The sequence below is a fragment of the Alternaria ventricosa genome (genome assembly GCF_023758065.1).
Source record: "Alternaria ventricosa strain BMP 2768 chromosome Unknown scaffold_5, whole genome shotgun sequence".
In the NCBI taxonomy this organism is placed as follows: Eukaryota; Fungi; Ascomycota; class Dothideomycetes; order Pleosporales; family Pleosporaceae; genus Alternaria; species Alternaria ventricosa.
The window spans coordinates 953,981-973,406 of record NW_026055685.1 but is presented as its reverse complement, the minus strand read 5'-3'; the positions used below and the strand labels follow the sequence as shown (position 1 = coordinate 973,406).

The 19,426-nt window shown below is 47.7% G+C and overlaps 6 protein-coding genes across 6 annotated transcripts; 4 read left to right on the top strand and 2 right to left on the bottom strand.

Annotated features, from left to right (window-relative positions):
- Nucleotides 1-115: 115 nt before the first annotated feature.
- On the top strand, nt 116-1,838 carry J4E93_003699 (uncharacterized protein; the record flags this gene model as incomplete). Its single annotated transcript, XM_049341631.1, has 3 exons — nt 116-1,189; nt 1,253-1,321; nt 1,377-1,838. The coding sequence occupies 3 exons, from the start codon at nt 116-118 to the stop codon at nt 1,836-1,838; spliced, it is 1,605 nt and encodes a 534-aa protein (XP_049201136.1).
- A 396-nt stretch (nt 1,839-2,234) lies between these two features.
- J4E93_003698 (uncharacterized protein) lies at nt 2,235-3,212 on the top strand (the record flags this gene model as incomplete). Its single annotated transcript, XM_049341630.1, has 2 exons — nt 2,235-2,250; nt 2,320-3,212. 2 exons carry the CDS (start codon nt 2,235-2,237, stop codon nt 3,210-3,212), a joined length of 909 nt encoding a protein of 302 aa, XP_049201135.1.
- Nucleotides 3,213-3,333: 121 nt separating this feature from the next.
- J4E93_003697 (uncharacterized protein) lies at nt 3,334-4,753 on the top strand (the record flags this gene model as incomplete). Its single annotated transcript, XM_049341629.1, has 2 exons — nt 3,334-3,767; nt 4,309-4,753. The coding sequence occupies 2 exons, from the start codon at nt 3,334-3,336 to the stop codon at nt 4,751-4,753; spliced, it is 879 nt and encodes a 292-aa protein (XP_049201134.1).
- A 1,852-nt stretch (nt 4,754-6,605) lies between these two features.
- Nucleotides 6,606-8,387, top strand: J4E93_003696 (uncharacterized protein; the record flags this gene model as incomplete). Its single annotated transcript, XM_049341628.1, has 2 exons — nt 6,606-7,643; nt 7,842-8,387. 2 exons carry the CDS (start codon nt 6,606-6,608, stop codon nt 8,385-8,387), a joined length of 1,584 nt encoding a protein of 527 aa, XP_049201133.1.
- Nucleotides 8,388-12,446: 4,059 nt separating this feature from the next.
- On the bottom strand, nt 12,447-13,630 carry J4E93_003695 (uncharacterized protein; the record flags this gene model as incomplete). Its single annotated transcript, XM_049341627.1, has 3 exons — nt 12,447-12,941; nt 13,007-13,093; nt 13,142-13,630. 3 exons carry the CDS (start codon nt 13,628-13,630, stop codon nt 12,447-12,449), a joined length of 1,071 nt encoding a protein of 356 aa, XP_049201132.1.
- Nucleotides 13,631-14,129: 499 nt separating this feature from the next.
- On the bottom strand, nt 14,130-15,434 carry J4E93_003694 (uncharacterized protein; the record flags this gene model as incomplete). Its single annotated transcript, XM_049341626.1, has 1 exon — nt 14,130-15,434. The coding sequence occupies one exon, from the start codon at nt 15,432-15,434 to the stop codon at nt 14,130-14,132; it is 1,305 nt and encodes a 434-aa protein (XP_049201131.1).
- Between the last annotated feature and the right edge of the window lie 3,992 nt (nt 15,435-19,426).

Here is a 19,426-nt window from a genome sequence, read left to right as displayed (position 1 = left end):
CGAATCGCGATTTTTATTCCTACTGACACCCACTCCAGGCCTTCCAGGCAATGACATGATGTCTCACGCATATGGAAATCGACCTGTAGCGTCCATGTCGGCCCCGCGCGGCGTCATGTCGCAGATGGGGAACGAGGTCGACCATGGCGCCCAGCGAGAACAACCACCTTCTCCCGCAGACCTTCCTTGGAATGATCCCGCCGTGACGTACACACCCGCACACTACACGCGTCGAAATCTCCTGCAGGACCGGCTTTTGCAGAGCAACGAATATCATCGCCGGCGAGTCAGGGCAGTCATTGAGTTCTCCAGCGACTTATTGATGCAGCTTGGACAGAACCTGGACGATGACGACCTGATACTATACATGGTGTCCAAAGATCGTCTTCACGACGCATGGATTGATATCTTCCTTACGACGCCTGACTGCTATCTGCAGATGGCACCGGCTGAGATACAAGAAGTATATCATCAGCAGATTACATCAATGTCAAATGGGGTGAAGATCAACGAGGAGCATACCTTGGGTCGATCGAGAAAGCGAAAAGCTTCCGAAACTGAGAACGGGGTCCAAGTACTCCGCACAGCTAATGCAGTCAACAATGCAGAAGGACAAGTGCATGAGTCTGGTAAGCGACCCCACCACGAGATCCCCCCACTAGCAGATAAATCACAGTCTCAGCGTCACTCGTCGCTGCCCTATGAGACTCTACTTTCAGCTTCCTCATCGCAGGAGCTGGACCGCATCTTAGACATGTTCATGCCAACTCTAAGTGCTCAAGTCGCTATCCCCACACATGACCCGATAGCTTCTGCGCCAGAGCCGGTGCTGAACGCGATGGCGGTCGCACCAGCAGTGGTAGTAGCACCTCCAAGTCAGCCCGTGATCCCGGTAGCTACTCCTCCAACAGGCGTGGCCCCCCAGCCTGGCTTAGCGGACCCCATTGCTGCTTACATGGCTGGCAACCCCTCCAGGAACACACAAGATATCGCCGGCCAGGGATGTGCAGGCATCGCAATGTCCCGTGGTCAGATCCGTGCCTTTGTCGAGATCCAAGGCAGACCATTGGCAAGCCTTCCACCCGCGGCCAACTGCAACTCTCGTCATGAGCTGAGGGGTGTGGCTCCACCAAAAACGGTTGATCCTACTTTGATCAACTGTGTCACGACTGCGCAGGAGATCCTCACTGTAAGTCTACTGCTCCGATCTGAAAAGCCCTCACTGATACTTGTTCAGTTTCTTCCATTTCAGACCGTGAACTACGAGCTATGGGATCGCATTCGGACGTCCTGGACCCCGAAGGCGGTCGCTGATTTCATAGTGAGTCGTTGGATCTCTTTTCATAAGTTACATATACAAGCTTATACTTTAACAGGCCTATGTTCGTCAGCTACGCTCAGGCAAGAGCTTCCACCGGACAACCTTCCACCACTATCGCGATCACCGACCGGAAGACATACCCGAGCATACTTTTACCACGAACGTACCTTCAAACATGTCATCGAGAGGGAAAATGGACAAAGAGGCCCGCACCTGGCCTCTTCACGACTACTTCCTTTACCATCTGGGGGACGGAGTAGTGCATTACCCCGCTGGTCGCAACGCACAACTCATGACGCGTTGCGTTTGGCATGTGCGGAACGTATCCCACGATATGGACGTCAAGATGTCGGAGATTGTCCAGTATGCAGCAAAGCACGGCATATCCGTTCCCGCTGCGGATCTGATTCAGCCGGACACAAACGTGGTATTGGAAGACACGCCTTCGCCGGCCTTCCTCGCTATGATTCATAACCATTTTGTGAACAAGTATGGTAAAAGTTCTGGCGGCATCTAGGAGACTCTACCAGATATCGGAGACGCGGTTTCATGGCCAGGACGCAGATGCTTAATTTCCCTCACCCCTGACCTTTCCTTTGGATACAGAGCTATGGAGATGCTACACAGGAGCTGTTTTCGCAAACTGTGACGCGAAGAGTGATGGTTGGACAGCAATATTCGACATATCAAGTAAAACTCATGGTGCATTTTACCTTGCTGCCTGCGTAATCTCGTATGGTGATACAATTACTCTCTTTGACCCTAGCTACTGACAAACGCTGGACCCAAGCGCGTGTGCACGTGCTTCATCTATTCACGTGTGGGTGGGGTTATATACTAGAACCATATGACCGACAGACCCTCTTGACACTACCACAGCTTCAACATCGCCCAAACAAGAGTAAGCGACATTATGAATGAGAATAACGGTAAGTTGCCTCAGCCGAATCTCCATTTAGCTCGCTTGGGGTTTAACGTACTAATTACGGCCATCACAGATCTCGCGAATAGTGCGGCGTCTCCTTCAGGTGGCTCGGGCTACACGCTGAATCATATCGTCAGTCACGGCGGTGATGATAACCCTGCTCAAGTCCAAGACTATCAAGCGTCAGATGAACTGACTCGCAACGGACTGCGCGCTGAGGCAGCGTTCAATACAACCACGGTCCAGCTGATCATCAAGGACTTCTGCGACTTGAGCGAGCGACTTGAGCAGATCGGGGCCATGGCTCCCAAACAGAGTGGCCTACAGTACTGGGTTCGCGACTCCGCCGACGGAAGGGGTATTGTCGTTGCCGAGTGTGTCTGCCTCTTGAGGTATGCGCCCGGATACACCGTGCGCGTTCCGCGGGACGTGCGATTAGCATTCGAAGCCCTCAACACCCTCGAACTCGTAAATCAAGCTATGTATCACAGCCTCTCGGGGTATCTACAACACATCGCAGCCCAACAGCCAGCGCAGGCTCTCCAAGCTTACCAACCACCACCACCGCGTATTCTACTTATACGCCAGAACCAGATCGTTGTACCGCAAGGACCTAGAACATCCGGCGTCCGTTCTAGTGGTTCCGCTGGTATCCATCGGTACGAGTGGCCAGAGTCTCGTAAACTTGCCTGGCTTTGCATCACCCCACGTATGGTTCTACCTGAGAAGGCTTTAGAATCCTCATACTGTTCCTTCAACAGCGTAGCGCTATGGGATCATGTTGATGTCCGACTGATTGGACCCAACATCGAGGTTACTCTTGTGGAGATCGCAGCGGTAGGCTACTCAATTTATCCCCCATGCGCGCAAAATGAACTGACGAAGGATGCAGTTCTTTCCTCGAGCAGCCTCATGTTGGAGGGCTCTCTGGAAGCGCTTCGAGGCGAGCGGATGGAATCTTCATAGGCTTCGCGAGCTCATCGTCAGTACTCACTGCTTCTGTCTTGGAGAACCTTGCTAATGGATCTCAAAGTTCTACTCCCGCCAGCTTAGTGTAGCCGATTTACGGGCCCACTCCGCCGGTAGCATGAAGAAGCATCAACGAGATGCTCGTAAGCACTTGTGCGCCGCCGCCGGTCTTACGCTCTCTGCGATTGATACCGATCGCGTGAACTCCACTACTGAGTTCTGCGATCTTCGCGACTGCTTCCTTGTCAGCTTGGGCGACGGACTAGTATACTGGCCTGGAGGAGCTGATCAGGGGGTGCTGACCCTTGCTGTCTGGCACGCTCGTCGACACGGCCATAATAACGTACGACTATCTCAACTTGAGCGTTACGTCGAACAAGTAGAAGAGGATATGGTTGAACTATATGGTCCCCTTCCGCAGCCCAGTGCCCTTAGTCCCATTCAGACTGACTGGTATGCGCTGGAGCGGATCTTTCCGCAGCAGACTTACGATGCGACTCGGACTCATGATCCAACGTACGATGTCGTCCGGAAGTGGTGGGCAGCGGGACGGTATTTTCACCACGACTAAGGAAGTCATGACCGCAAATGCGCTTCAGGAAGATGTACGTAGCCCATCAACAGATCGTTGTATGCATGGCAAATTGATAGTCATAACTGGCAAAGGGTCATGTTAGATATTCAGAGCTGTGGACGTATCTTACACTGTGTTCTCGGCGCGACATCAACTGTCCTGTATCTTCCTAATAAAGGCCCATCGTATCAGTGTCGCTCATGCTGAGGATGTGCACATTCTTACCCGTTCCAGACAGCATTGACGATGTTGAGATTAAATTGAGACTAACCTCGTTGTATGCAGACCTTCACTACACACCTTATCGAGTTCATTCTCGTACTAGTGTATTTCTTCCAGCGCCTTTTCTGGTCTGTGTGATACCCAAGGCAAGATTTTGGCGTGCATCCCACCTGTTCTCCAACTGTTCAGACTTCTGCAAGGCCCTATACGGCGGAGAGAGATGCGTAAGTTGCCACCCTGTGTCTCAAGGCCATGTACCGCGTCAATCTACACAGCGCCTGCACAATAGTAACAAAGGTCACCACAGACTAACCCAAAATCCACAGGGCCTCCCAGAGACCCTTATGACGGCTCTCTGGACCCCTTTCAGCGCACAATGCTCGGTACACCTAGCACAACAACGCCGGAGGACTGCTACGTGAACGCAATTGCACCTACGGAGGAGCCCATGGGGCATCTGAACGAAAGCACCACAAACCTGGATGTACAAGGACCAATACTACGCCCAGAAAAGTACGATACCCGCTTTGGCGATACGAACACTCTGGGAATTGAAGAAGAGAACGTTGGCTTCGAGAGATGGAAGACAAGGTCCGGCGTCTCCGCCATCGTCAACAGTCCACAGTACGACTCGAAATACAATCTTCGATTCCCGCGCACGACGAACAATCAGGCGAAGATCAGCTCTAGCACTAAAACTGGTGGGTTGATCCAGTCAAGCTATGTGGCCTTGTATCGCTGATACACATTCTAGCCTTTCCAATATATGACTTCGATTATGCCATAGCGTATCCGCATATCGTGCACGAATTCCAAAACGCTACACCGTCCTTCCCATACTCGCAGTCGCTTGCAGAAGACAACACGAACGTCGGCTGTAGAAGCATTCATCAGCAAATACACAGACCTTCGCAGTATGGCTTTGAGGAGAGAAGCTACGGACAGTTCGGATTCAGGTCCTCTTCTCGTCTTCAGAAGCCTCAGAATAACAGTGCACCTACGGGACTCACTATTCCGCAGGATGCAGTCAGTACGTTTCTCTCTTTGGAGCCGCTCCGCAGCGCACAGCCTCCTCTTCTTCCCGACTCGAAGGGCGCAAGGGTACCAGGTACAAATCTACTCAGACTTAGCCACGCCTGCTTTCTGGGGACTATACCTCTTCCAGATATGGCATTTCATGCGCCTGGTGTGGCCATATCTGCAAAGACTGAGGAAGTGCTTCGACGACCTGTACCAGAGTACAAGGCTGTGGCCACTTCGGTGGTGGATGTATCTATGTCATCTGGTATGTTGGCCGTCCAGCCCTCTCTTACTGCTCTTTGGCTTTTGGTCACTGCCAATAGTCCGTATCGATGCATGTCCTCCTCCCATCTAATTAGAATCTGTAGGAGATAATCCTCGGAGTGGACATGATCTCTTTGATGAGGTCTCGTCCCCTATTTAAATAGATCGAGAACTTCACCGCTTCGAGAGAAGAACACTGCGAAGAAGGACTATAGTCGGATAATGGCGAAGGAAACCTGGTTGTCGTTGCGGTGTCATACAAGCATTGAATTCACCGATTCGGTGAGCGCCGCGCACTTTATGTAGCTGAGTATATTGAAGACTGCTTTGTATAGCACCCAACACATTGGATCAATCAGACAAAGTGTATCTGACCCGGAAATTGATCTTTTGAAGTTTGGTAGCAAACCCGGTGTATTGGAAACCGAACACGATCGAGTACATTAAGATGATATCAGAGCTGCGCGAGCATAACACATCGCGTACTCGACGCCTTGCAATATATGGCGACGAAGCTGCGGTGTTTGGAGCTTACCCGTCAAGGCTACTTCTACCGCTCGTATCATTGTCTTTTAAGTGTCTCTTAGCATTGCGATAAGCCTTTTCAGATCTTCCGACCCATCACAATGTTCCGTAAAAGACAGTATATTAGAAAGCAGATGGTGGCTGTGAAGGCATCATAGAGGCTAGCGTAGCCCCTTGGCCGCAACAACCGAACGCGGACGTTGTACCCTCGTCGACCCTTTCTTTCGCCAATCTCAACATCCAATCGCTACTTCGCGCCCTGCTTAACTCGACATACACACAGCAGCCATATGTCACCAAGCTCGCTAGTATACCCATCCAGTGCAACCCTTGACAAAGACATCTGGTAAGGCTCGCATGGCGCGCTGAGCCCATCGTCCACTGACTTGCCCGCCTTGCTACAGATACTATACTCCTCAAACTGATCGATCGTCTTCGAGATCCTTGCCGCAACCATCAGCGCACCGCAAATTACTCCGCTACGCTTACTGCCATCTCTGCCGGAGAAGCCACGAATGTCGCCGCAGCAATACCCCAGTAATCGGGTGCGACACGAAAGCCACTCATCTACGGAGCGAATTCATGACAGCCAAGAGCCCTCTCGTACACCGCAGTCCCATTCTATCGGCGCGATGTGGTCCACCGGCGCAAATGAATTCGTCTTCGGCGCCACCCTCGGCGTGGATGAAGCGCACCAGTCCGCGAATGGCCATCAACAGTTTCCTGGCGCTATATACCATGTATTGGAAGATGAACAGCCAGCGTCGCCGTTTCTGTCGCAGTCTATGCGTAATCTAGAGACTACGTCGCCGGCGAGTGGCCTTTCCGCGCACGCTTTCGCCCCTCATGAGCCTTTCTCTACGCCTAGAGACAACATATACCCCACGATGCGACACTCGCCATATCACGCTCCATCTACAAGCATACCTGCTCTACCTCAGGTCCGTATCGCGTCCAAGAAAGGACCCAAGAAGACTACGATGGGAGCGCCCAGCAAGGCCAACGGAGTGGCCAAGTCTTACCAACATACACCCAGTATAAACGTCAAGGCCATCGCTAATTATGACTTTGGAAATGGGGATCTCCATCGGTCACTGTCTGCTAGCCCGTTGCACAGCGATATATCACCGCAACTCGCCCTTCCACCGTCGAGTTCCCTCGAACCGCGAAGTGACGCGCTGGACCTGGCAGCAGCAAGCTTGGACGCCGAGAAAGATAGTCGTCATGACATTCCAACACCGCATGTTGAAGCCGACGGCGGAATCTCCGCAGCGATACGCCTTCGAACGCCGAGCGAGACTCAAGGAGGCAAGAACCTTGCTCGAGCATTGGGCTTCCTTGGAGGTAGGCCCAGCCCGATCGGCCCCGGTGTCTCAGGCTTTGACTTCATATTCGCCAACCTTGTCGACGCAATGCGAGAACATCCTGGCCAAGTCATCATACATCGAAATGCGCTTCTTGATTCTGAAGACTATAACTCAGCATTCGAAGAAGACGCACGGTTGAGCCGAGACCTCTGCAATCAAGCCATTCTAGCATCCCCTCCTGATGCGTTACCGGCAGACGCCTACCTTCTCGATCTTGGGGGTGGCTTCCAGGTCACAGTCCCGCTTGATCCAATAACTGAAGCTACGTTCAAGCAAGGCGGTCAAGGAATCATACCACCCGAGGGTCTCGTACGTATCGCCACGGAGATGAACATCGACATGAAAGACTACCGTGTCGATGGTAAACCGCACCCTGTATACAGTATGGGCGCCCCAAAGCAGGTCGACATCCGGTACATGGGCTCGATACCTATAACCATAGTGGAGATGGCTATCGTGAGTATATATCGGTCGCTCAAACGAAGACACAGCAGCTGATGTATCGTATAGTGGTTTCCTGCGCATGGCTCACTCTGGCCGGACTGGACACAGCGATTTGCCCGAAGTGGCTGGACGCAAAACAACATCGCTGACTTGATTGTGAGTTCATTCTCCCTTGCCGAACCGTATCTTGCGTGAGCTAATGTGACCAAGAACCGAGCTTACAACACCGACGCCGTCGAAGGTATCGGCCCATCGACAATCAGTCAGCAGACGAATAAACATGGTCGTGAAATTCGTGAACTCTTGGAATCTTCCGGCCAGGAACAACAGCAGGTCACTGAAAGCGCGGTCCTTCCAGTAACGTCCTTTTCATGCGAGAGCTGGACACCGCCTGGCAACGAATACCGGCTAGTCGACTATTACGTCCGCGATCTTGCGAACGGTGTTGATCGCGAAAACTTTCCTTCCGGTTCAGACAGGGGCTTTCTGACTCAATTGATTGAGTATGTCCTCGACAATCTGGACGAGTGGGCTGATCTCAAGCTCAGCGATGTCCAGTTCATCGAAGATTCTGGTGGCTTCTTCCAGACAACAAACCCGGCTTTCGGGCCTGGGATGGAGAATCCAGACGAGGAGGCGTTTCACCGTCACAAGCTACACTTGAAACGGTATCGCAAGACGATGGCAGATTATCGCATCCAACAAAAGAAGGCCAAAGCAAAAGTCGCGATGGAGAGCCAAGAGCAGGCTCAGTGATCAGTGAGGTTGAGCTGTAGACATACCAGTCATTCCAGCTACCGCTAGCTCCCTTCATAACACTTAACGGACATGTGCGATGGATAGACCCGAAAGCTGTCACACGGAGGTCTCGAAGCCATCACCCAACTTTCGGTGCTGCGATATTCTTCACAAGAGACGACCATTTCGCCATCGCGTTCTCATGACACGACTCAACCATATGAGGAAAACGGTCTCAGGTATTCAGCGATATTGGCGAGAATCTCAGCAAAGCGTCTCGATGAGGAGTCGTCGGCGCGTCGTCCTGGAGCAATGGAAGAAGGGCTGTCGGGAAAGTTCGTCAGTGAAAACACAATTGCGGTTGGATGCGAACTAAGCCGAAAACTGTAGCATTGCTCCTCGTGTTTTGTGCGAGGCCGCCTGGTCACAACGTTGATCCATCGAGAAGCTTTCTTTCATCTCGAAAACCAACCAGGTACCACTCCAACACAGTTCCTCACTTCCTGCTCAGTTATGTCCTATCCTGGAGAATTTGCGGATGTGAGCCATATGAGGAAAGATCTTCGATCTTCTGATTAGTTGATCAATGGTCAGTTCCTACTGTCGCGATTCTTGTCAGTTGTCCTTGCAGAATGCGTCACACAAGATCAGCCACGACAAGAGAAGGAACGAGTCAAAGGACTGATGGATTTATTTATCTACACACAACTCAAGAGTCGACCAGAAAGACCGCAAGTACCGAATTCTAGATGTGGTGGCGAACGACCCAGGCCTATACGTGTGTTGAGCAAGGTCTGGTCCGGGAAAGAGGCAGTGTATTGTGTGAGCTTTTTGGGACTCAAGAAAGCTTCATTATCCTACTCTCTCACGCACTCCTTATACATATTTCCGTGTCACTTCATCAAGAGTGATTATGGGCACCAAAGTTTGAATGATGTGATGCTATACTTCAGCGCCTCTGTCGCGTGGATTTCTGAAGTACATGAGAAGAGACAACCAAGCCAGTGGAAGACAACTGTAGGAGTAGCTGGTCAGGGTATTACGAACGTTGCATTGAAATAAGACATATAGGAAGACAAGGAAAGAATTGAATAATAGATCTCGCAATTATCTAAATAACTTAGTATATAATTTTCTGCGTGTTGCTATAACTCTAAGTATTACAATGTCTCTTATTTAATAAAAAGTACTTTTACGTATATAGTAGTTATATAATTTAGAAATTATAAGTAGCTTATTTTACTTTATATTATTATAGTACTATAGATAGAATAGAAAAAAACTAAAATATTAAATTATATATACTATTTATTAGTAAACTAATAATTCTATAGCCTATAAACTAGTTCTAAAAAAGTAAAATCTATTACTAGTATACTAAAGAATATACAACTAAAGGTTTTAGTACTTTAGAAGTAAATAAACTAAAGCTTAGAGCTTTAGCGCTACTACTTCTAAAGTAGTTAAAGCTTCTAAATTTAGGCTAGCTATAAAGCTATTTTAATACTAAAGTACTCTATAAAAGAATTATAATATAATTATACGCGCTTATTAGCTTATAACTAATAGAGTAATATAATTTAAAAGTTTATAGTTAGAATATATATAATAAAATCTTAGTAAAAGTATACTTCTTTTATTCTATAAGTTACTCTTAGAAATCTAAAAATATATTAAAGTAGCTTAAATCTAATACTAAATAGTACTTTAAACTATTTATAAGTCTTCTAGGTAATTATAAGTATAAAAATAATTTTTTACTAGTTATATTACTTTACTTACTAGAGCTCTACTAAGTTACTTTATTATTATTTAATTACTTTTCTCTAAATTATATTACCTTTACTATATTTATAAACTCTCTTAAAATTATTATAAAAGATAGTATTATAGTAAATTTTATAACTTTCTTTATTATTTTTATAACTACTACTATTATACGCGCTATTAAAGCCTACTTTACTAATAATATAGTATCTACTAGAACTATTAATAGTTATTATTTTATAAGCGTTCTATAAAAGTATATAAAATAAGTAGATTTTACTATTATTTTTTACTAGAACTTTACTTTTAATAATCTTATTAATAAGATATAGCGCTTTTTTTATAACCTAGATCTAGATATTATAAATTACTTAGTAGCTAGAGCTTTATATATTACTAAAATTCTAGAGAATTCTATTAATATACTAATAATTAAGTACTTTTTACTAAGTATAAACACTATTTATATACACCTTACTACGTATATAATTAGAATAGAGTTAGAGCTATATTTTAGCTATATAATATAGAGTTATATTTACTTATAATAGTATACTTTAGAGAAGATTCTTAAAAAAAGTAATAAAAAATAAAATAATAAAAATAAAGCGTTTATAAGTTATCTTTAGTAGGTAAATATTATTATATAGATAGTAGTAGTATTAAAGTTTTACTAAAGCTAGTAAAAGTATAACCATAGAATAGTTATTATATTATAGTTATTAGTAGATAGAAATAATATTATAGTTATAGTTAATAGAGAATAAATATAGTAAGTTTTATTAGTAGTATATCTATTACTATATATTATATTATTTCTAGTTATTTCTAGTTATAGTATAAACTAGAAAGTTATATAAGTAAGTGTAGAGTTAGTTTATATAGTAATAACTTTATTACTATAGTAATATCTAAATTAATATTAAAATTATTCTAGTAGTTCTAAAAGAGACTAGCTTAAAGTTTTTTAACACCTTTTAATATCTTTTAATATCTTTTTACTATAAAGATAACTCTAAATTAGGCTTAAAGTACTAATTATATATACTATAGTAAGTTAATAGTTAAAAAATATATAATATATACTTTAGTATTTTTATTACTTTTATAACTTATATAACTATAGCTACTAATATTTTTTTTATTAATATTATAGGCGTTAAATATAGCTTTTAAAAAATACTTATACTTATTAATAATATTTTAGCTACTTATACTTTTTTTAATTTACTTAGTATTAATAAAGTAGCTAGCGTTTTATAAGCTAACTTTTTTACTTTACTTATTAGCTTTAGTATTACTTTACTTATTATTTTTATTATTACTTTACTTACTACTCTACTTATTAGTTAAAATACTACTTATTAGTAAAAAAATAGTATATACTTTTTTTAAGTATAAAATATATAAAAGTACTATTAACTTAAAATTTAGCTAACTATATAAGTAAGACTTATATAGTATAACTATAAGTAAACTTTAAAAAATAAGTAATAAATAATTTACTTTACTATTTTTTATAAGCTAGCTTTATACTAATACTATAAAAGACTAAGTACTTTAATAGTACTTTATTTTAGCTTAATATATAATAAATATATATTAATAATATTATTTATAGCTATAGCTTAAAAGTATAAATAAAAGTAATACTACTACCTACTATAAAACAAGGTGTTTAGGAAATACACTTGCATTATAATTATATACTATGTTACTTAACCGCGTTGTGCCTGCATTTCTGCACTAGCACATTTAACAAAGTAATAAATAAAAGTAAAGTAAAAGTTTAAAAATAGTAGTAGCTATTAAGTAATAGAATCTATATTTAAGTAAATATATATTTTATATGTGTTTTATATAGGCTAAATGTAAAGAAACAACTGCGTGTTGCTACGACTTTAGTTTATGCGATAGGTAATCTCTAACATAGTTAAACAGTCTGCAGATGCGACATTCCCTGAAATGACAAAATTTATCACATGTTGGTAAAGCGCAAAAGGTTCACGTGATGATGGAGACGGGTGTTTAGACACGACGCAGTAGCTTTGAGCAATGTGGTGTTGATCTCAGACAGCATCACGCACGACATCACATCCGCGAACATTCCCAACGAGACCCCTTTTTTCCCGTCAACTGGAACAATTCGCATATTACTCTTATTTATTGGCAAGTCTATGACTGTATCACTGAAAGAGCCTCGCTTCCAAGCTACGAAAGGCAGTCTAGACATCTACAAGCCTCTTTTCCATTTATCTGCCAGTATAACATCCTCACACTTGAACACCACCACGACACATCGCTCAAGCCTCAGTCCTCCCACCTATAGCCGTGAGCCTCAACGTCCTTCCTAACCATAGCCCGATATTCCTCATGCAACGCCACACACCTCTTCAGAAACCCCACATCGCTGTAGCCGGCCTGAAGATTTCGATCGATGAGCCAATACGCAATGAAAGCATCGAGATCAGCCAGCAGAAGCCTCGAGCAATTCATGACCTGCGCTTGGAAGAGGGCTTCAGTGAAGGGACCGCGGTCAAGACCCTGGGGGAAATTGCACGGATGAACACCCTCAGCGCAATCGATAAGCGCGTATGGTGTCTTGGCGATGTCGAAGCCCGTGTGTCGGTTGACACCGGGTGTGAACGTGTAGTGACCGGTCGTGTGGATGATCGACTGCGGTGGCTGCGGTGCAGCTCCTTTGACAGGCTTTGTCACTCCCTTCTTCTTCTTCCAGTCTTTCACCCAGGTGCGTGCGTCCATACCGAAGAGACAGTCCAGACCTTGGAGAAGGTGCTGACGATTCTTCGCGATGAAATGTTAGCCCAGTACAATAACGCGCGTTCGGTAAAGCATAGAAGAAGACTCACAATGATCCAAGCCTGGAATCTGGGGTTGATTCCGCTCTGTGCGAAACGGGCTTGTACTTCGGGAATCTGCGCATGTAAGAGAAAGAACTTTAAGCGGGTTAGCGGTATCTCGAGAGACTGTAACGAGATTCATACCGTAAGAATCTCCAACGCGGTCAGCGGGATAGTGAAGACGGATAGATCGAATTGTGAGGGGGTCACAACACTGTGCAGTGGATGGAAAGGCCTCTGAAGCACATCGCGGGGCGGCATCTGGTTGTACAGTCCGGTATGGATGAGTCGATGCAATACGGACGGCGAGTATAGGTCCGTGAACCCAGGTCCAAAGTAACGCATGCTCTTGTTGCCTTCTTTGAAGTACCCGTTTTCGTCGAAGGTAGTGCGGCCTTTTTTGACTTTGACGTCGTGCTCTGAATCGAAGTCGTCATCATCGTCTTCGTCGGCGAGGGCGGAAGTCGGTCCAGATCTCGAGCGCTTTCGGGTGTGCACCCGTGGGGTAGCGCCGCTAGGCGCACGCGCACGTTGCTGGTTCTCCCTGCGGTTAACGTCGGGGTTGTTGTTAGGTGTCTTCCGGGGCGCTTTGGAGGCAGTACCGCGCTGGCGGCCGGTGGTGGGACTGCTCATGACCGTGATCGAGACGGGAGACGAGAGACGAAGAGGCTTGATACCATTAAAAGATTGGGTGTGTAGAAGAGGCGTGTTTTATTTGCCAATACTCCCTCACTCTAGGAGATAAGCGAGCACCCTAGAACCGGCTTTGACGTCAGATTTTCATATTTGCTTGTCGAATCCTAGTGAAATCTCCATCTCTTCGGGGTATTCCACGTAAGAAAGCGTGCAGCTCCTCAACGCGACAAATCTGGGGGCGGAGGAGAGAGCGTAGCGCTAGTAGACCGGACCACGGAATTCTAGCAAGTGGATCAATTGGCTGCCTAGTAGCAGAGCAGCAATGAATGGGAACAGGCTACGATTTTGACTCGGACTGGGGCTTCGTCTTGGTTCGAGCTAGCCATTAAGAACATACTTCGATAGGCAATATGATTGTGATAGCTTTGAGGAGCAATGAAAGAATTGGGCAGCCTTGAATACCAGTCATCAGAATTGATGAGTACCTTGAATATACCTACACGTGCATCTCGTCCTGATCGGACAAGCTCCAGAAACGCTGCACAACCGCATCAGGAAGCGCAGGCAGGTGGGTCTTCATTGGGCGTACCACCAGCTCCTCACCCTTTCCCAGGCAGAGAAGCACAGCAGACCCGTTGCTTGTCTTCTCTTTAACCGTCGTCTTCAACTCTCCCAACAACCACACAAGCTTACGAAGGGCTCCTTGTCGCTTGCTGTCATCCTCGTAGTTCTTCCTTATGTCCTCTGGGGTGAAGGTCTTCTCGGTGGAAGAGAAGACGCCATCCTTGTTTGTTCCAAGAGACCACCGCGAAGTCCTACCGACCCAGATCTGATCGAGGGGCTTACTCTGGTTGTTGCTCTTCAGTTCCATTGTCTTGCTGTGCGAAATCAACTTTCCTGCCAGTAGCACAACGGTCGAGTCAGAGCTTTCGGGTCGGATGGTAGTGCTCGCAATCTCGGGCTCGGGATGCGATGTCGATTTCGCCAACATTTCCTCGATTTCGTTCCGGGAGGGCTGCTCATCGGGCATGTATGCGTCTGTCTCTGCCCTTACCACGATGTTGAGGCCACCGAAATCGTACTGTATGGTATGGTGATGTCCTTCCGCATCTTGAAGATCTGGTTCTAGTTGCGTCGTCCAGGCAGCCTCGAAGTTACGCCCGTACGATCCGTTGGTAGAGCCAGCCATGCCGGATCGAAGCCGTCGCCCCACAATCAAAGTGTTGCCAACGACGTGGAGAGTCAGTGCGAACGGCTGGCATGATACGTCCTTGACGTATGTAATGAGCGCGGTCATTGATCCGCGAGCGACGAGGACATCAATGTCGTCGAAACGCTTGCTTGGCTTCATAACAGTAAGAGCCTGGAAGAGTGGCTCGAACTGAAACCGCGGTACCTTGGCTACATGTTGGTCGATGTAGTAGCGTCCTGTGTCCGGCTCCAGTTTCAACGGGTTAGGTGGCTTCGTGAACATCGGCGGAGTACCAGGAACGTAGATCGTAGGGGTATCGGTGTACGACTTGAAGCTGTAGCTGCAAAGAAGCTCATAGCCCTTGTCCGACACATGGTTTGGCGACTCGGGTATCGTCTTGGCCAACATGCTGAAGATGATCTCGTTGCTCGTATTGGCGTTCATCCAAGGATCATCCCGTCTGCGCTTCAGATACCTCTTCCACCAAGCCACGACAGACTTCCACGTACTGCCTTCTACGTAGACACGGTCAAGGGCGATGATGGTAACCGAGTAAACAGCTAGTGCAGCCAAACCCTGCCACTTGCTCCATGACTTGGCAATCTCCATATCGGCAGGTACCAGGTCTGACTCGTATAATGCAGTCGAAATTGAGCTCAACAGCGTGAAGCAAGTGAGAAGTCAGAAGTGTCTTGTGCTGCGGTCTTGCTTTGGTAGTTGATCCAGGGGGCGATGACTGTCAGGTTGAGCGATGGTGACCTTCCGGATGGTTGATCAGTCGAACTGGGCGGTGGAATGGTGGAAATCGTATATATCGGTGAGCAATAAGGCGAATATACGGCAGGAGAGGGGCGAGACTACACTCATAGGCTGCAGCCAATAGATGGCAATAATGCAGGGAACGAACAGCATCTGCCATGAGTACGTGCTTCATTGCGCCGACCCCGATAGGGTTCAGTGAATCCACGGCGAGAGAGCCGCAAATCGCGGTCGGTAATCGCTGCCTTCGAGTCTATAACTCGAGATTGGCGAGCCTAGTGATTGCCATCAAAACCAGCAAACCATCGCGCCCACAAGCAGGATGCTGTGGTTTGCTACAGCTTGACCGCTCCTCTGTGACCGCATGTCTTAATTGTAGAAGGCAGAAGGGCGTTTGTCAGGCTCCCATACCGAAAGCGCAGTACAGTCCAATAGGCTCAGTCCAGAGTGGCCGAGCCATCCAAGCGTTTGTCTCGGTGTAAAGCGTGGCGACGATATGGATGAAGATATCGAATCATCGAGTCGTCTCGCTGACGATCGTCGGCGGAGAAAGTGCGACCCTCAAGGTGAGTACACTCTCGATTAGTTTCGCATTATCGCGTTAGTGCGCGAGTGATGAATTAGCATGGCGAGCATGTGCGTAGGGGAACGTTGTCGGGTGAGGTTTAACAGCTCGATGGCCGAAGTTCGAGGGCAAGAGCGCGACGCGTGTGCCATCGTTCGCTGACGTAATGACGCGATCCCCAAAACGCGCTACGTCTGCGCTAACCCGAGCGAGCTAATCACGTGTACCTTGCGAAGCGCATCATCGCCGCAAAGTAGATGTCAAGTAACCACGCGACTTCATTTGCGCTATGCTAACATACAGCCTACTCGACATCCGATCTTACTACCGTGGCGTGGATGTGGGCAAAGTTCCCACCCCTCCCCCGTTCGGCACGACATCGTTCGGATGACCCAGACTCATTTCCGCACTCGAACCCCTATTCCCTTTTATGCCGACAAGCTCCGGCAAAGACGATAGATCGAATGGTATCCGCTTCTTTGTACTAGTGCCAGTATGTTTTCGCTGCTTCCGCCGATGAAGGATCCAAACAGGCGCGCACATGGCCATTAACAAGAGGATAGCGAAGCCGACCGCGATGCCGGCGATGGCGCCTTTTGGTAGTGGCGATTTGCTTGATGAGTCGGGGTCGGAAGGAGTCGTTTCTGGCGCCGGCGATGGAAGAGCTTCGATCGAACATGAAGATGAACCGTCTGGTGCCGTAGAACACTCCGATGTAGGCAAGATGAACTGGATTTGCTTGCCGAGGACATGGTTCTCCCATGTATACTCAGACTCAGATCGAGTCGTAGTAGCACCCACAGAGCCTTTGCCTTCAATGCACAAGATCTCGGCTTGTGTGCTAACGTCATCGTCGGGATAGCTCATGCAGAGGAATTCCTGTGTCGCGCCTTGGTACGATGTGTAAGAACTATTCTGGTAGGTCAATCGACTGAATCAGTCGCGGTATGGATAAATGAGCAAAACTTACGAAGGACAGCACGCGACTTTGGTATAAGTAGAAGGACTGCTGAAGGTACTCCTTCCTACGTCTACCCAGCCTCCTGGACATTGTGCCGCGGGAGAGTACAAGATGGCTAAGTGAGAGGTAAGGTAGGGGCCGATCCAGTGTGTACCCGGCGGAAAACATTCGCTTGCTACAGTAGCTATGCCGTCAGAACCGCATGTTCGATCTCGCATCCACCATGCGCAATTTGTGCTTTCTGAGTTACAATTTCGGACGGCACGAGAACAGTAAGCTGGTGCGGTGAACGGCGTAATTAGCGACCCGTACGGGGCTGTGGAGTCTGGTGTTGTTACGGGCGACGAAGACGTGCGGGAAGTGGTGTCTATGTCGCTGGACAGGGAGGACGATGTTGCTTGTTCGCTAACAGAAGACGACAACGAAGACGTGATGGGAGAGTCAGCCATCTTGCGGATGTGAGAGGATGATTTTGGCTAAGAGAAGACGACGACGAACATACGGGGATCGAAGGCACCCGTGCATTCATATGCAACGCATGGCACCGAGAACATTATAATGCGGCGCATGACATCGTCGGCTAATGAGAGGACGGTCAACGGTGTGACGAGATTCACAAGTGTTGCTTGAGTTCCGCGCCGTATGCTGCGCCGCACATCTGCCCATGCGTCAAAGCGGGTGAGAGATTGACCCTTGGCAACCAACCTTGCCGGAAATCTTATGTTATGTATATGACGATGATTGGCACAAGGGATGATCAAACGGAGCTGCGGATGCGCAGTGAGATCCCGCGCTCGGCATGACCGACCCGCGCACGTCAATGGACTCAAGAGGGCGGAATCGAGCAAAAGCCCGATCGCAAAGGATCCTGAATACGAGAGTGGAAAGGTTTAGTCGGCCTCGAACGACCGAGTGGTAAAAATGCATAGCTCTTTGCTAAACAGTATGGGTATCAATATAGTAACAAACGAAGAAAAGATCCACGCCATCAAAACCCATCAACGCCCTGGTGTGAGCGCTGTTTCCAATCTCGGCGACCTAACCTCCGGCTGTGGATGAAACAAACCATTCGAACTCGCCATCTGTGTAGGCGGAGAAATCATGCCATGGTTTCCCACAAACTCAGGTAACGCGTCGTGCTCTCCACTTGGGCTAGCCTTCGGTATCGGCGCGTGGTGATGCTGATTTTGGCGACGACGCCATAGGAAGAAAAGTCCGCCGGCGAGTGCCAGTGCGGCGACCGCGCCTACGGCGATGCCAACGATGGGGCCAGTACCCAGACGACGTGATTTGGGTTCTGGGGAATCGGCAGGTGGCGGGTTGTACATTGGGGGACCAAAATCTAATGTTGGTTCGCTAAGGGGGGTAAAGGTTGCCTCTGAAGAAGAGGTAGTGGTGAGAATTGCCTCAATTCTTGCGGCCCAAGCGAGTGTACTGTCGGCTGAATATTCGCTGGTAAACCATTCATAAACCGAGCTTCCATCTGTCTGGCAGGCGAAGACAGAAGTCGAGTTGGCAGTCCAGGAGATCGAACTGGTACAACTCGAATAATAATAATGCGCTGAGTAACCGCTGGTAAACAACGTCAGTGACTGCCAAATATGCTGGCCAGAGCCTACTCACGATGGACAGCATACTGCGGTGGTCCGGCTTGACGGATCTATAATCTGACTTTGCGTTGCCCATTCATAAGGACATCCTGTAGCTGGGGAGTATGTCAAGCCCGAGTATGGGTATGGACTGCCTGGAAAGCATTCGCTAGCACGGGTGGGTCGTCCGTTTGAACCGCAGGTCTGATCGCGCTCAACGAACCCACAACTTATGGTAGGTGTGCCAGTTGAAGTTCCACTAGACGGTGTCTCAAGAAAACATGACGACTTGACAACGTTGTTGCAATAAGACGGCGCTGTAAAAGGGGTCATAATCGAATAGGCGGGTATCGTTCGCGTCGAATAGGAACTGAAGGAAGTCGTCATGGAGGCGGTTGGGAAATCGGCCATGGTTGAGGTCGGAGAGGCGATAGAATCGCGTACCACTGCGAACAAGACGAGACCAGCAGCGAGCATTTGTAGTACTCACAAGGGATGGGAAGGATGAGGTCAAAGCGCAGCCCTGCTCCGCCGCCCCCATGCTCCCGTTGTGTGAGACCATGCAAGCCTCGCGAATGGCTTTCCTCTCTCCAATGAGGGTGTGGGTCTATTAACAGGCGCGTGCAGACAGCCTGCATTCCGCGGTGCGCCTTAAGCCACTTTAGGCTCATTGGGTCTTGCTAGGATCTTGAGCGAGATTTCAATAAGGACATGGCGTTGAGTCGCT